The 16,776-nt window shown below is 38.8% G+C and overlaps 1 protein-coding gene across 4 annotated transcripts in view; it reads right to left on the bottom strand.

The window, feature by feature from the left end:
- LOC145686686 (uncharacterized) overlaps window positions 1–16,776 on the bottom strand; it is a 61,425-nt gene that overhangs the window by 18,078 nt on the left and 26,571 nt on the right. For all 4 annotated transcript variants that reach the window (XM_081760220.1, XM_081760222.1, XM_081760223.1 and 1 more), the window contains exons 4-5: window positions 11,846–12,279; window positions 6,652–8,106 (exon numbers count right to left, since the gene is read on the bottom strand). In XM_081760220.1, coding sequence (XP_081616346.1) covers window positions 6,652–8,106; window positions 11,846–12,279 — 1,889 coding nt within the window. The remainder of the gene's footprint in view (window positions 1–6,651; window positions 8,107–11,845; window positions 12,280–16,776) is intronic.

The raw sequence follows: 16,776 nt of genomic DNA, 5'->3' as shown, positions 1-16,776 counted from the left end.
TTCCTTGGCCGGCCTCGGGTTCGTTTCCCATTCACTTCTTCTCGGTGAGCTACGTATTGCAAAGGTCTTCTTCTTACATGTCGAAACCATCTCAGTCTACTTTCTTGCAGTTTTTCTACTACTGGTCTCACCTTTACTGTTCCCCGGATATTTTCATTCTTAATTTTGTCCTTCCGCGTCACTCCACACATCCACCGTAGCATCTGCATATCCGCAACACGCACCTTTTGTTCCTCTATCTTCGTCGTCCAACATTCTGCTCCGTATAATAAGGCAGATCTCACTGCTGTTCTGTAAACGTTTCCTTTAAGACGTATTGGTACCTTCTCCATTTCATCCAGCCGCTGATAATTCTGCTGTTTACATCTGCTTCTATTCCTGCATTTTCCTGCAAAATTGACCACAAGTACTTGAATTTCTTCACTCAGTGGTAGAGCGTTCACCTCTGGTGTTTGGGGTCCCGGGTTCGATCCCAGCCCCCGCCAAGTGAACTTTGTGGTGGACAAACACCGTGTGTGTGGGTTTTCTCGGGGTTCTCCCGTTTCCTCCCATTTTCTTTATTCCACCATTTCATTCATCATTCATCATCACCGTCTCCTTTAGCCTAACAGGCATAACCATGGGACGTAAACCTCAAAGATTTCATTTCATTTTCATTTTTGAATTTCTTCATCATTACCACCTTTTTTTCGTTCAGTCGTATTCTTGTATTCTCAACGGAAAATATTGTCCCATCTATTTAAAAAAAAAAAAAAAAAAAAAAAAAAAAATCCCCATTTTCTTTAACGTGTATAATCTTTATAATTTACTTTGGCACAATGATTAGTTTAAACTAATCAATAGTGGAAGCTCATAAGAGAAGTCATAGCTAAAAAAAATAAATAAAAAATAAAATAAAATAAAAATAATAAAATAAAATAAAAAAATCGCTACAATTTATATACAAAAATTAGTGCATATTTTAAGTTTAGTTCCTTATTTGTAGCGATAATTTTCTGATGTGACCTTCCTCAAGGGGTGATAATGCTGCTAAGTTTAAATTAATAATTCTGCAAAAACAAATCAAAAATTATACATGTAATAAAAAATTTTATAATCGGCAAAGTTTTTGACTGAAAATCCTAGTATGCCTACAGGAACTGATAGGCCTATAAATATATCACGTGCCTGTCATCAATTGACAAAAGATCTTTGATTAATAATTGATTTTTCATAAAGCATGGCCAACTTTGGTAACGTATTTGCAGATTTAGAAATTTCTTTCCTTCTTCTTCTTCTTTTTTTTCTTTTTTTTTTTAAGGTGTCCCACTTTTAGTTGTTGAAATTGTTGTCAACCTACCCTCCGCCCAGAAAATTTAAATACAAATTCTATGATAACTTTCGCTGTCGAATAGGGCCATTTTTTTTCTGAAAGTTTCCACTTGATCTAATTGGTTTCAGCTAAAATGGATCAATAATAAAGGAACGTATTCTAATTTTATATAACATATTTTCAAGAATATTAATTAAAAACACTAATATATTTTATAGAACATTATGAGTGTTTTAACGGATATTAAACACTTACGCCTATAGTTTGAGGTAAGGTTGCCTGCTTTAGCAATGCACAGCATCGCTACTTATTGAAGAAATCGTTAGCGAAGCTTCTACCATTCGACTCGATTGGTATTTATGTATCTGTACACAAATACATTCCACAATGACATTCGTAGAACTTATCATATGGCAATGAAATATGCTATGTAATTTCCATTAACTTGCATAAATAACCCTCTTGTTTTGGGTTGCAATCCACTAAGAGTAAGGGAGTCGAATGGGGATAAAATCAACCCCATATTCTAAGTTTGAAAATAAATCTGATTTTAATGAAATTTGGTATATGTCTTACTTTAACTTGCATAAATAATCCTATTGTTACGATTGCAATTCATCAAATAATACGGGGATCACATGAGATACAAATCAACTCCATGCTGTTAAGTTTGAACATACACACAAAAGACAAATTTCCAATTTAAATCATGTAAAACGTATTCGAGTACGACAAAACATAAGATATAGTTTCTTTAGGACATTCTGATCATCCTCACAGTTTGACATTAAAATCAGCTAAGAATAAAAGGGTGAACCAGTCCTCTCCCATCTAAAAAAAAAAAAAAAAAAAAAAAAAAAAAAAAAAAAAAATGTTCGATTTTGATGTAATATGTCGTACTTTAGTGTATTTTCTTCGGGCTCAAAAATCATTCCCTTTGCATGGAGTTCAAAATCATTTAAAAAAATAGTAGGCTCAGCCTCCTCCTCTCCTTTATTTTATATATATATATATAAACTCCAGAATAACTTTCGACGGTTGTGATACAATATTTTCTTTGACTCACAGTGCTTGGGATTAAAATCAGTCAATAATAAGCGATGAATTTAGCTCTCTAACGTGGAATGGATTACTCCGCCTTTCCTCCGATTAAAAAAATGATCTATTATATCTTTCGTAAAAATATTAAATTTTCATGCAATAATGAGCATACTTTTTTGAGGCTTCATAATCATTTCCAATATTTTTGATTTAAAAGTAATGGAGACCGAGAAAGTGAACTTTCCATCCCACCCCCATTTCCAAGAAATATTTCCTATGATAATTCCCTTTGAAAAAAAAACAATCGATTTTGACACAATACAGTTGTATATTTATCAGGATTTGAAAAAACCCGTGTTTTTCTGAAAAAGCCCAACCCACCAGGACCCATATGGGTTTTTCGAGTTTAATTGTTTTTTGTCGAGTTTAACTGGGGTTTTTCGAAATATTTCAATATCTTTGGGGTAAAAGTGTTAAAATGCGATTTATATTTCAAGATTATTATTGTCATAACTTGCAATAATTTTGTACTCACTGCTATGTTTTTAAATGGTCGCCATTTTGAAATTTTACGTTGGATCACCGCCAAAGTGCATACAGCTAATTTAGAGTGTTACGTGCTCTGAAAATTTCAACCTAAAAAACCAAAATTGCGCTTTGTAACGTGGATACCTGCTACTTTGAAAGAAATGGCAGTCATTTTGAAATTTTACGTTGGTATGCAGGAAATCTAGTGTCTCGTGCTTGTACTCTAAAAATTTTAACTTACGAGACCGAAAGTGGTACCCTGTAGTATGTATGATACAGGCAGATGAACGAACAAATGTATATTGAATCATCCCAATAGCCTCAGTGCAAGGCCGTAACTTGTGGGGGGTAGGGGGCAACTGTCCCCCAAGGAAGCTTCCCGCCGTTCGAGAGGGGGGCACTTTAAGACAAAGTTTGCTTACTCCATATACAATAGATCATGAATTTATAAATGAAGCATCAAACAGGTTCACTACATTACATAAAACAGCACACAAAAGGTAAATAAAACAAAAATTAGTCATGGGCCCATTTCAGTATACATATATTTAAAAAAAAGTACTATAAGGAGCCGTAGAAATAATATTTATTCGTATGGCTTTGAAATTTGTCAATATTGTCCTCTTAATTAATTTGTCATGTATGAAACGGGCCCAGGGGGGTAACTAACGGCCCCGCACACCTTGTCGAGAGGGAGGGCTCACAAGCTCCGGAAGGCCCATAAAGAGTAAAGGAAAGATGGAAAGAGGGGGCCCAAGAATTACTAAAACAACTTTTTCTAGGAGGCAAAATACACGTATTAATGCTTGAGCCCCAGAAAAAATCTAAGCTACGGCACTGCCTTAGTGACGTTCGCCAAATATGAACAGCAAATATATTAATTTAAAACAAAAATATAATTCATATTTATAAAATAAATGTTTCAAAATGTGTTATACAACATAAATATTTTCCAGCGTAAAATAAATGCTTTTATTGTTGAAGTTCACTTCCGATACTTTGTGTGTTCAGTTACGGGAATTTCCCGAGAACTTGTTGCAAGACGGTTCTTTCCAGAAAATTAGTTTAAAACAATTAACGAAGATACAGTGCGTGCCACTAGCTTTCGAACCCGAAAGAAACGTTATAATTTCCGAACAAATGTACATAAGAAAATGAAATTCACAATACACGTACCTTGTTTCATGCTAAACACAAGAAAGGGTTGAACAGAAGCGAACACGTCAAAACAAAGACGATAGGTGGCGCCAGGGGAAGTGCTGCTTGGCGTGGTGCGCGTGCGCGTGCGTTAGTGTGACTCGAGTCGCTGCATCGTGAGGATGGTTCTGTACACCGTACAGGAACGCGTGTTCATTGTTAAAAAATATTGGATATCGGGATCGTATCAGACCGTTCAACGTGAATTTCGCCGTGAATTTGGATGCCGTAAAGGACCATCGAAATCCATCAATACATCATTTGGTGAACAAGTTCGAAACAACAGGAACGTTGCTTACGGGACATGGAGGCGCGCGTCCACGGATGTTCGAGAAGACAGTACAGAATGTGCGGCAACGTCTTTTGTAGTCCCCTAAGAAGAGCCTGCGTTGATTATCACAAGAGGTAGGGATGTCAAAGTCAACTGTGCAAAGAGCGCCAAGCTGTTTCCATATCGCGTTATAGTCGTCCAGGAGTTGAAGACTACAGATTGGAAAAAGCGCGTGATGTATTGTCGTTGGTTGCAAGCTTTGTTGCATGACAATCCAGGAATCCTAGACTATACTTGGTTCACAGGTGAAGCTTGGTTCCATCTCTCCGGTTATGTGAACTCGCAGAATACTCGGGTGTGGGCCGCCGAAGACTCTACATCGGACATTTCACAATATGGGACGCCTTGTACAAACATGTCTTGACGTCCAGGGAGGACACTTTCAGCACCTGCTGTGACGGTCATGTATTCAGCATGAAACAAGGTACGTGTATTGTGAATTTCATTTTCCTATGTATATTTGTTCGGAAATTATAACGTTTTTTTCGGGTTCGAAAGCTAGTGAGACGCACTGTATAATTCATATTTTATAAAGTAAATGTTTAAAATTAAATATCTTCCAGCGTAAAATAAGTAGTTTTATTGTTGAATATTCAGTTCCGATGCTTTGTGCGTTCAATTGCGGAAATTTCTCGAGTACTTCTTTTGCGACTTTTTTTTTTTTTCTTTCTTCGAAAATGCAGCTTTCTTTACTGTACATCGAAATTTTCAGTAGTGCGGAAGTTTCAATTCAGCACTTGAAATAGTAAGCGTTACGTAGTTTTCGGAACTCTAAGCATTAAGCTTCTTAAATTTGACACGAATTTTTAGGTTGTTCTACAGAATGCTTATTCGAAGAGTAGCAACAAATAACTGAATTAAACTGTTGTTGGAAAACCAAATTTTACTGAAGAATACTTGTGTTACCATCAAAGGTAATAAAAAATAATACTAATAGTTTTACGAATGCACTACAAATTTACTGGTAGTACCGGCACCTATGGCCTTAAACCCGTCAAACGTATTCAAACGTATGAAGGATAACATCCCTCGGCGTCGCGGCACACTATTCATGGAAAGTATTTTCTAAAATATAAAATTGCATATTTTACTTCAAATAGGCTATAAGCATAATGAAATGAAATCTTTGTTTTACGTTCCACGGTTATGCCGGTTAGGCTAAAGGAGACGGTGATTATGAGAAATGAATGAAATGGTGGAATGAAGAAAGTGAGAGGAAACGGGAGAACCCCGAGAAAACCCACGCACACGGTGTTTGTCCACCACAAAGTTCACTTAGCGGGGGCGCTATAAGCATAATCCATACATTAATTTGTTCTATAATTATCTCAGGCTAAGGTAAGGTGTTTTTCTTTTTTTTTCTTTTTTCTTTTTTCTTTTTTTTTTTTTTTTTCATTCAGTGCATTCAGAACCTTATAAAGGTCTTATGTTGAATATTGTTGTATACTTTAACATGAAATCATCTAATTCGCCCAAAGAAAGTCTAAAATCTGATAACATTCACTTTCAATGCGATCACCTAAGTTGTACCAATAATATACTAACAAAAAGATCAAAAACCCAGGTGGGTTTTTTCAGGTGGGTCCAACCCGAAAAAACCCGGTGGATTTTTTCGGGTTGGGCCCACTTGGGCGAACCCTGGTATTTACTGAGGTTTTCACACAGTCCCCAGTGCTTGAAATTAAAAGCAGTGAAACGTAAGAACTTGCTTAACCTCCCCACTGCCCTGCGATTTTACAAAGATGTTATATGATAATTATTGTTAAAAAAAAAAAAAAAAACACTTTTCTTAAATAAAGCGTAATTTTTTCTGCTGTTTTCCAATCGTCTCAATTACTTGGAGATGAAATTAGTTAGTAATGAGGAAGTGAATCCTTTGCAAATTTAAAATAAATATTTTCAGTGAAAATTTATTAAAAGCGCTCAGAATATGCGTTTTGTTGGAGATTGGATAGTTGCTCCTATAGTTTGGAGCTGAAATTAATAAGAAGGAAGAGAGAAGATGGCTCGCAGCAACAACACACAGCATCACTAGTTATTATTATTATTATTTGATTTCTAAACCAATTTGAAAAGCGAGAAAAAGTGGAAGTGAGATTGACCTGCACTTAACAACTGTATTTAGCAGGAGTCCAGCTCAAGTTAAATCATGTGATTAAGGTCGCAGATACTGGATATCTAAACCAAACTTTTACGTTTTCTTTACAAATACCATGTGACTGTAATGTCAAAGAACACTTACCTATCTCTTTCTTCCTATCCATTAATCGAGTTAAAAGGATCTCTAAGCATTGGAACGCTCTTCTGTTCAGTGTCATCGTCTTAAATTGCTCAATTTTTTTGATATAACGATTTATAATGTCACCGTTTAAAGGCAAATTGTTTTTCTTCATGGCTTCAAAAAGCTTTTTCACGAACGAAGAAAATACTTCAGTCGAATTCGAAACACGCACTGCTTGATTATCGATCGTTTCAAGGGGTTCGTCATCACTAATTACGACAGGGTCACGAGGAGATGCTGGCTGTGAAGTTCTTGCAGAAGCAGCGTACAACAGTGAAGCAGATTTATTTTGTGCATCTGTCACTGTGACGGATGTTTGAGCCATTAGTTTTCTCGATACACCAAGGTCACGTACATCATCTGCTATATATTGCTGCACACCCGAAGATATGTTCTGGTTACTGTTAGTAGAACACTCATTCATTTCCGACGAATGTGAATTCCTAACCTGAGTTACAGTACTGGCATCTTCAAATGGCTTAATCAATGTTTCATAGCAATACAGACTATTTGAACTAGAGTTTTGTGACAGACCAGGATTAATGGAAGACGAGGGTAAGCCCTGAGGACAAACACTATGGGATAAACTTGGGCTTATTTTGTGAGCAATATTCGTATCACTTAGCAGTTGTTTTAATACTTCATAAGAACGTACATGATTTGATATAGTTTGTGATGACTGGCAACTGATTTTTTCAATTGAAGGTACATTGTTTTTGGCATTGTCACTGTATAAATTTGCTTGTGATGGATTTCCGTTGGTTTCACACAATATACTCTCAGACGCAGATAACGCAATGGGCACACTTGGAAACATAGGAAGCTGAACATTCATCTGTTTTTTAGTTGTAAAAATAGCTTCGGGGATAACTTTTGAAGTTTCATCAGTGTTGACATTGCCCGGATAAGCTGGACGCGTACCCGTTAGATTTAACTGCCTTTGATCAGCACAAGTTCCACCTAAAACCAGACCTCCTGGCTGTACAGCAAACGATGGAGCAGATTGTAATAATGTTTTCTCAGAAACTGCTAATGGTGACAACTGAGTGGTGATTCTACTGTTTAAGTTCGGTTGAAATACAGATTTAGTCACTTGCGAAGCACTTATGGGAATAACAACAGGTGATTGCGAAACAAATTTGACCGGTGTAGAGGGAGGTTGGCATGAACATGGGGTCAATGATGGTTGCATCTGTTTATTATTCTTTTCCTCGATATCTGGAGAAGTATCTTGTTTTGAGGATGAATTATGTAATGTCACGGGTTGCTGCACCTGCTCATTGCTCTTTTCTTTGATGTCTGCAGAAGAATCTTGTTTCGACAATGAATTTCGTAAGGTCACTGATGGTTGCACCAGTCCATCGTTCTTTTCCTTCATGGATACAAAAATATCTTGCTTCGGAGATGAATTACTTCCTGAAAAATAAAATAAAATAAATAAATAATAATAGTAATTGAACAAAATTAACATTAACGTCAAAAATAAAAGAGCTCAGTTAGGATTTTTCGCATAACTGTGTATTTTATTCCTGCTTATTAATATGCTTATCAACATAAATCTTAAGAATTAGAATGGTTTATTGCTATGAAGTAACAAGATGCAATAGATAACGTCAATGGATAAGAAAAACACATGCTTATCACTCCGTGGCTTTGAACAAATCGTAACACGGTTCTTCCTTTTAAGGACAGAAGGTACAGTGAAGATAGTAAACCATATAACAATGGTAAAATGTAAAAGTTATAATAATCGCGCCCTGGTAGAATTTACTACAAGGGGAACCCACCTCAGAAGACGACAAGGATTTACGGGTGGTGGATAGTGGAACGACCTCCAGTGGAGGATAGCTGCGAATACTAAATAAGCAGCCCCCAACCAGAGTAGCAATAAGGACCAGGGATGCCGAACTAACAACTGACAATGACACCCCAATCAAATGGCACAATACCCTTCCCTACTGTGACATGATGAGGAAGTGACCATCCAATCAATCATACTCCTTGTTGCCTTGCAAGGTAATGTGAAGGAATACCAAAGCTTACGTGATGACTGGCAATAACAATTATAGGCCGAAACCCATGAAAATGAAGAAAAGAAAGGGAAGCCACTACCAGAATAGCGCCAGCGCCTGTCTAAAGCCAATGCTGAACGTTACAACATACGAGCCATCAGATATAGGTTGAATCAGCAGACACCTGTCGGAACACCCAAACAAACTACAGATGAGCTGATAAGTAGCACCCAACGCATACCAGCTACACTTGCAGGAAGTATTTCGCAACCAGCAACCTCCAAAGCAGAGAACCCAGGGAAGTGCAATAAATGGTCAAGTAAAATCAACGACAAATTAAAGTCTAGAAGGTATAACGTCGTTGCCTTCCCGCGCTTCGACCTGCTCGTCACTGGAGGTGTGGTACGAGGATAGCCAATCACCACCCTCGCGATGAGTAAGTTAGACAAATCTGAAAGGTTTTGACTGGCTATCCTTTTGCCATACCCTCAGTAACAAGCAGGTCCAAGTGCGGGAAGCCAACGATGTCATACCTTCTGGACTCTAATACGCTTATATCACATAAGAACGAACTCGAAACAGTTAAGACAGAATACAGGCTAGAAGTCAGAACGGAATTTAGAAAAAAAATAGAAGTAACCTATTAAAGAACAGTAGACTAGAGACAACCAATGAAACAGTAAATAGCCTATACCCTGGCCGGTGAACGATGATTTCTGACAGCTTTGCACAAGGTCACGGCGAGCGAGCAGAAGACAGCAGATCAATCAATCTTAGGCTCAGAACCTGTTACGTCTCCATGGTAACTATCGCACATTGCCAAACTTTCACTCACCTCCTCTCACCCTCAACGAGGAAGCAGACGATTCTTCCCTTGCGCGGGAAGCACATGGCAACACCGCACTCCTCAGTCGTCCTCGCGAGCTGAGCTGTGAGAAATCATCGTTCGCTGGCCAGGGTATAATACTCATAATCAGACTACAGATCATCAAACAAGAAGAAGCAAAAGTAATAGCCACGAAAACAAAGAAAATGAAAATGACAGAAGAGTTCAGAGGATAGAAATAGCACAGAAAACGTAAATAACGGGCGAAACCTAAAAGCAAAAGAAATCAGAAACATAGCTAATGGCAAAAACATAGGTAACAAAGAATATACCCAACTCAAAACAGAATATGTGACAGCAAGATCAGAATTTTGGGAAACAGACTCAGATAAAAGAGCACCAAGAATATTAGGAAAACTAAGCCAAATAAACAAAAGATAACAGCAGAAGAGACAATGGAAGCTATGAAGTCGAAAGAAGTTGAAGTACTTCGGTTTCAACGAATCCAGAAGAATAGAACACAAAAAAGAAAACAAACCGAGGTAAACCGAAATCAGAAATTCCCGACATGCAAAGCTGTGGAACATAGCCTCTGTTGCCAGCCAAGTTTGTCTCTCACCGAGGTTGGCCATCAAACACAGCAATCTTTATTCCCTCCAGAACAAAACTGACAGAGAACAGAATACTACACCTGCGACCGGTCATTTTGGTGGATGCATTTTTGTAGGACTTGTGGCAGTTTCTTTTATGTCCATGTTATATCAACTCGCCGCCACGTGTTTGAGGAAGCGTTGAACCTCATCTTTCACCTCGTCGCCATTACTGAAACGCGTTCCGGTTAAGTGTCCTTTCAACTTAGAAAAAAGATGATAGTCACTAGGTGTTAAGTCAGGACTATAGGGTGGGTGAGTGATGTCCCCTCCAAAAGGTTGCTGGAAACGATGGTTTGTCTGGCAACATGTGGGTGAGTGTTGTGGAGAATGCTTAAGCCCTTGCTCAACATTCCTCTTCTTCAGTTCAGAATCGCCCGTCTGAGTTTTTTTCAGTGTGATAATACCTGTTAGCGTTTATTGTGGTTCCAGAAGCCATGAAGTCTACAAATGTTACCCCCTTCTGATCCCAAAACACAGTTAATAGGATTTTACCAGCAGCCTGTGTTCATTTGAACTTTGGCGTTTGGTGAAGAGGAATGCCGCAACTCACGTGATTGTTGTTTGGTCTCAGGTGTGAAGTGGAATGGCCAGATTTCATCCCCCGTGACAATCAAATTCAAAAAGTTGTCCTTTTCGTCCTCAGAGTAGCGAAGAAATTCTCAAGAAGGGGCAATTTGTTGTGGTGTTCTGTGACCATTCGCGATGCCCACCTTAAGCATATCTTCCGATATTGCAACTTTTCTATCAAAATCGTATGAATGGCGCTTCGGGAAATCTTTTAAAATGCAAAGATCAGCCAGAGTGATCCACCGCTCTTCATACAAATGGTTTGCTCAACCTTCGCAGCTCTTATCCAAAATCTTTCTTCGTCGTGAATTTCAGTACAATCAGCTATGAACTCCCTAAACAACTTGTGGGCGTTTTTGATATCCATGCACACCTTGCCATACATTCCGTCAATTGGCGATGAATTACAATCGGTTTCACGCTTTTTACGTTCAGATACAGAATAACTGCGCGAACTTCGCACTTGGTGATAGCTCAATTACAAATGGCTGCCAAGACTGATCGTCCTAGCGAGGTGCGCGCAAGCTTGTCTGGGAGTGGGGGGGACAACAAACGCACTTGCCGCACAAACAGTTTCCGTGAGTCCCCAGCGCTTTGGAGACCTTTCTTTCAGGATTACCCTCGTACATTCTATTGCTCCACGTGAAGGGATTAATGGTGGAAAGATAAACACAAAATTTAGTTTTATTAGACTACCTGCGTAAGGAGGGGGGGGGGGATTTGGTTTGATGTTTTGGTTTGCTATCACTTATCTGGAATAAACCATAAGCTTAGAGACGAAGGAACATAAATTCAGTATTTCCTCTCGATAACCATCATTAACGTAAAAGATGAAATTGAATTTGATAAAAAATAATTAATAAACGCTAAAATCTTCTTCCTAATTTATCGCAGAAAGCCTACCGATTTAAACTTTCCAAGTTAATCCGTATACATGTTTCTACAGACATGTAGTTAAGTTATGCAGCTGGGGAACTTACTAATATGTTACTTTTTTATTTGGATTTACACTCCTACCGGAAATTAATGATGGTAAGGCATTATTTACACTGTATTACGAATTTTTCTAAAGTACATTTAACAGCATGAATACTTACTTTGCTTTTCACCTTCGTTCTCTTTGTCGTCTTCTTCTGAATTATAATCTACATCCATATCCCCTGCATCTGTGCTAGTGCCATCGCTGTTACTGTCTATGGATTCGACTTCTTTTTCTTTAAAATGACTCTCGCTATGCAAATCGAACTGCCCTTTTGTGCTGAAAGTTTTGTCGTTGATCTTACAAGGATATGACGTAGATGTCCGTCTACAATTGTTTGAGCCAATCTCTTTTGCGTCTTTCGTAATAGCACGGAGTTTCCTTTTTACGAAATCACCATCTGCTTTTGATTTTTTCATTTTCTTTTCATTATATGGGAGGTGTTTTGACAGAGATCTTTTTCTCTTCTCACATCTCGAGTAATTAAAGCTCGACCTTCTCTTGAGTGGAGTAAGATTCTCAAATTTATTGGTAGACTGAAGATTGATGTCACTGATTCCGAAAAGTAAAACATATTGTTAGATTATGTCAATATCTTAACATTTAAACAAGTAAAGAATGCAAAATACACTCTATCAATAGACACAACTTTAATTTCAGGTGTTTTTTTGGTTCCTTATGCAATGATTACTGTTTTCTTGAAAGTGATGAACTCAAATATCTAAGGACCCATTCCCAAAATATTCGTTTCTCTCTCTTTTTTTTCTTAAGATAATTATTTTACCTTAAGGCTCTTCGCTAACATCACATCTTTAGTGAATAACTTAGATATAATGAAAAGCATAAAAAATATACCAACTAAGCAAGGTGGTAATATCTACAAAGTGGCATCAAATGAACTAATAACTGTTCCCAAATCTTCCTTATAGGACAGAAATTTGGGTGCGCAGTATATAATGTCATAATTGTTGGGCAACTCACATTTATTCACTATACGCAAAGTCTTGGAACTCATAATCAGTTCATATAATAGCGTTTTGCAGATACTGTCTGGTTTATTTTTTACATTTTTGATATTCTTAAGTTATTTACTAAAATTTGAGAAGTGAGTGACCTCAGCGAAAAGTCTTAAGAATGTAACACTTCCAATCCTATCCCCGAGAACTTTAAATGCCTAACGATGTACATTACTATCGGTATAATTTTAAAGTTCTAAATAAAAACTTCATGTTGCCAGTATCACTTTTTTATGAATTGAACGATAATATATACACAGGGTGGGTCAAAAGTCACGAAGGGGTTATAACTGTGAATAACTTTTCTATTTATCATTAGTTTCCATTGATATTTCACTGACTTAAAGACAAAGATGTGAGATGTTTACATTTATGTGTGGAATATAATTTCAGATAGGTATCTGCTATTATGGATCTCAAACATACAGGCTTAGTGTAGCACATGATTTATGATCACCAGTCACAGTAATTGCATTGGCTCCATTATCTTCAAAGATGTATACCCCAATGATTGTTTCTGATGTTATGCCACACCACAAACAATACAGTAGCTCAAGAACAATATTCGTGCAGAAATACGGACACTCGAACCAGAAGTGTTGACCCCTGTCATGAATCACGTACTACACAGGGCTGGTATCTGTGAGGTCCATAATGGTGGACACCTACATGAGATTATATTGCACACATAGATGTAAACAATCCCCATCCTTGGTCTTTAAGTCTCTGAAATATATATATATATATATATATATATATATATATATATATATATATATATATATATATATATATATATATAGAGAGAGAGAGAGAGAGAGAGAGAGAGAGAGAGAGAGAGACAGAGAGGATGCAGCAGCTATTTGAGAACAAAATAACATCCGTGGGAAAAAGGAGCAGAGACTGAAAATATAGCATTTAATGACCATTGAACGTTATCATTCAATGAAATCGCCATCTGCCGCAATAACAGCCTCTAAATGATGTCGCAACCATCGGCAGGCATGAATGAGGTGGGTCCTGGGAATGTTTGTCATGGCATCCAAAATAGCTGCCCTGAGAGCCGCAACGGTGTTGTGTGGATGTTTATTGGAGGCCCTCTCAGCCACGCCCCAGACGTAAAAGTCCAAAGGGTTGACATCAGGGGAGCTGGGAGTCCACATGTTTGGGATGATGTGGTCATGAAAATCGTGACCAACCATTCTTGGGTTGAATGGGCGGGAGCGGAGTCCTGCTGAGAAACGTATGGCATGCCATGTGCTAGAGCAGTAATCCAGGGCTGCACAACCGTCTTCAACACATTGGTGTAAGCAACGGCGTTGACTCTGGCACCTTGCCTACAAAAATGTGGAGGCATCTCGACGCCCTCACTGCTCACGACTCCCAGAACCATCACGGAGGCGGGAAAGTTGGTGTGCATGACGGTCGGAACCTCCTCGGGTGTTTTACACAGCCACTGATCATTTTTACGGTTCTACTTCTGGTCCTGGACGATTTTCTCATCCGAGAAGAAACAGAGCATTTCTGACTGCTCCGGATGTTTCAGCTTGTTCAAAAGGCGCCTGGTGCGGGTCACTCTATTCTTCTTGGTTCTCGAGGGCATGAACTGGCCTCTCAGCATCACGTACGACTTGTAACGGAGGTCTTCATGCACAATGTGTCGAATGGTGGCCTCGTCAACTTGCTTCTTCCTTTCGAGTGCCATCATGGACTTCCCTGGTACCGCTTCGACAACAGCTTGGATGGAAACGATGAATTCGGGCGTCCTTGTCCTGTCCGAGCGCTGACAATGTCGTTTCCTGTGGAAAACGGTTTCCACATTACCACTGGTGGCCTCCAGTTCTCTCCGAACTTTGAAGACGAATGACCGGGCGACTCTCAGGAAAGCAGCGATATTGGAATCGGCGTGTCCTGCAGCCAAGGAGACGATTACTGCATACTTCTTCATTTCCTGGGTTAGCCATGTTTACCTTCAACAAAAAGGGGTGTCAATGACATACACAATACTGTGTTAATTATACTATGGGTTCTCAATTAGCTGCCGCACCTTGTATATATATATATATATATATATATATATATATATATATATATATATATATCAGTGGCGGTTTCTCTTAATGTTTGCATGTTTGTACAAACCTCCTTCCAATATTTTCAATTTTTATTTGTGCTAAATCACTGTTCATTCTATTGTCAACATCATCTTTTTTTAAAGAAGTGCGTTTCAAATGGGGTTGGCTAATAGCTTTCTGCTTGCGAGTTTGACAAGCTCCCCAGCATGGCTACTGCGGGGGTTGCGAGGTGCAAGGATTCTTATAGTGCCTCATAAGGATCTACTATGTTTGCAGATCGTTTACAAACAATTCTACCAACAAACACAAGTTTTCCAAAACGAAACGCTTTGGAACGGGAAATTCTCCACCGTCTCTCCCCCTGCAATATTGGTTGACACGGTTCTCGCCTGAAGGGGAATAGTCCGCTCCTCCAAGTCGCATAGAGGAAAAAAAAAAGAAAAAACTTGTGCCTTGCCTAAATGCGAGATTGCCAAGTGCTCATAACTATTGGTTCTGTCAACCAAGTAAGATAAAGGCAGCTATGAAGACAGTAAAGGCGACCTCGTGTAGAGTGAAGACAGATTGACGCTGTCAATATTTAATACATTTGTATCTGAATGAGTAGAAATTTGGCAGCATAGACAGAATATTTTCTTTTTTGGAGGGCAAAAAAAAAGAGCGTTAATTGGAGGAGGGGATGAGATTTTAAAGCGAACTGCAAGCCCTAAACTAACCAATGTCCTCGCAGAAACAATGTAGAACATACGGAACGAAACCCTTGTCCTTCTTTACTTCCCCCTTCCGCCTACTAGCACCCACGCCTTTGGATGCTTAAATAAGGGCTAACACCCCTCTTACTAAAAGGTCTTTGAGGGGGAGTATTTCGATGGTTTCTTTTAACGCAAAATAAATCACCGGAAAAAATCTTTTATTTAGAGTCGGACGGGAGTATGTTCACGAAGCTGCTAGTGAGATAGAATTGTCGAATCTGTTCGTAGTGTTGTGTTTGTGTATGTGTGTGTGTGTGCGTTTGCGTGTACCGGTCTTTGTTGTTCATTGGAACATGGTTGCTGTGATTGCGTAATTATGTCTGTCCCTTGAGTTGAGTTGAGTTGATTTTAGTTTAGCGTCCCTTTCAGCAGCGAGGCTATATGAGACGTGGACCTACTGATTAACGTGGAATCCGAACCACATGAGCTCCCGCCGGGAATCGAACCCGGGTCTCCCACACTATATGTCTGTCCCTTATATACGTGAAGTGACAATGAATTCTGTAACGTCTCTGTTAAATGAGCCGTTTTCAAACCAAGCATCCCGTCATATTGAAACTTTACAAAGGGAAAGTTTCAATTTTGGCTGTCATTTTTTCATTCCATAATGCCTCACGTCGACATCTTATACAATCAATTGCAGAAACGAGACATTGATGCTGTTTACGTCAGATAGATTCTTCAGTCTTTTGAGCGAAAGATATTGGAAGTCCGAGAGAATATTGGTGACGTTGAAAGTGAACCACCTGATAAAAGGAGAAAATACATTTCCGCGTGGAAAAGAGAAGCGAAAGAGGTGTGTGATGTTATTGTTTGCCAGGCCAAAAACAGATTTAGCTTCAGTGGACACCTTATTCAGTGGTGCCCAGCCCCCCCTTATGTCCATGACGCACCCCCCACAATTGTCTATCCATAGGTGTTCTTCCATGAAAAAAAAATCTTTTCGATTAATTTTTATTCCCCCTCAAACATATTTATATATATTTTAACCCCCCCAAATATTTCAATGACACAGTTTGAGTCATAGCCCCCCCCCTTGTGGGCACCCCTGCCTTGCTGCAGCCTCTCTGGTTACCTCCAACAACTTTTTGAAGTACAACACACATTTCCCTGACGAACAGTTGCAAGCGACATGTGACGCGTATCCTTGCTTAGATCTGAAAAAAACTTCGAACGGAACTTGGTGTAATTTACGGTACGCAAGAG

Source organism: Thermobia domestica, chromosome 5 (assembly GCF_964235325.1).
Source record: "Thermobia domestica chromosome 5, izTheDome1.hap1.1, whole genome shotgun sequence".
NCBI classification, from domain to species: domain Eukaryota; kingdom Metazoa; phylum Arthropoda; class Insecta; order Zygentoma; family Lepismatidae; genus Thermobia; species Thermobia domestica.
Note: the sequence above shows the minus strand (reverse complement) of the source record. Positions and strands in the feature narration are given on the sequence as shown.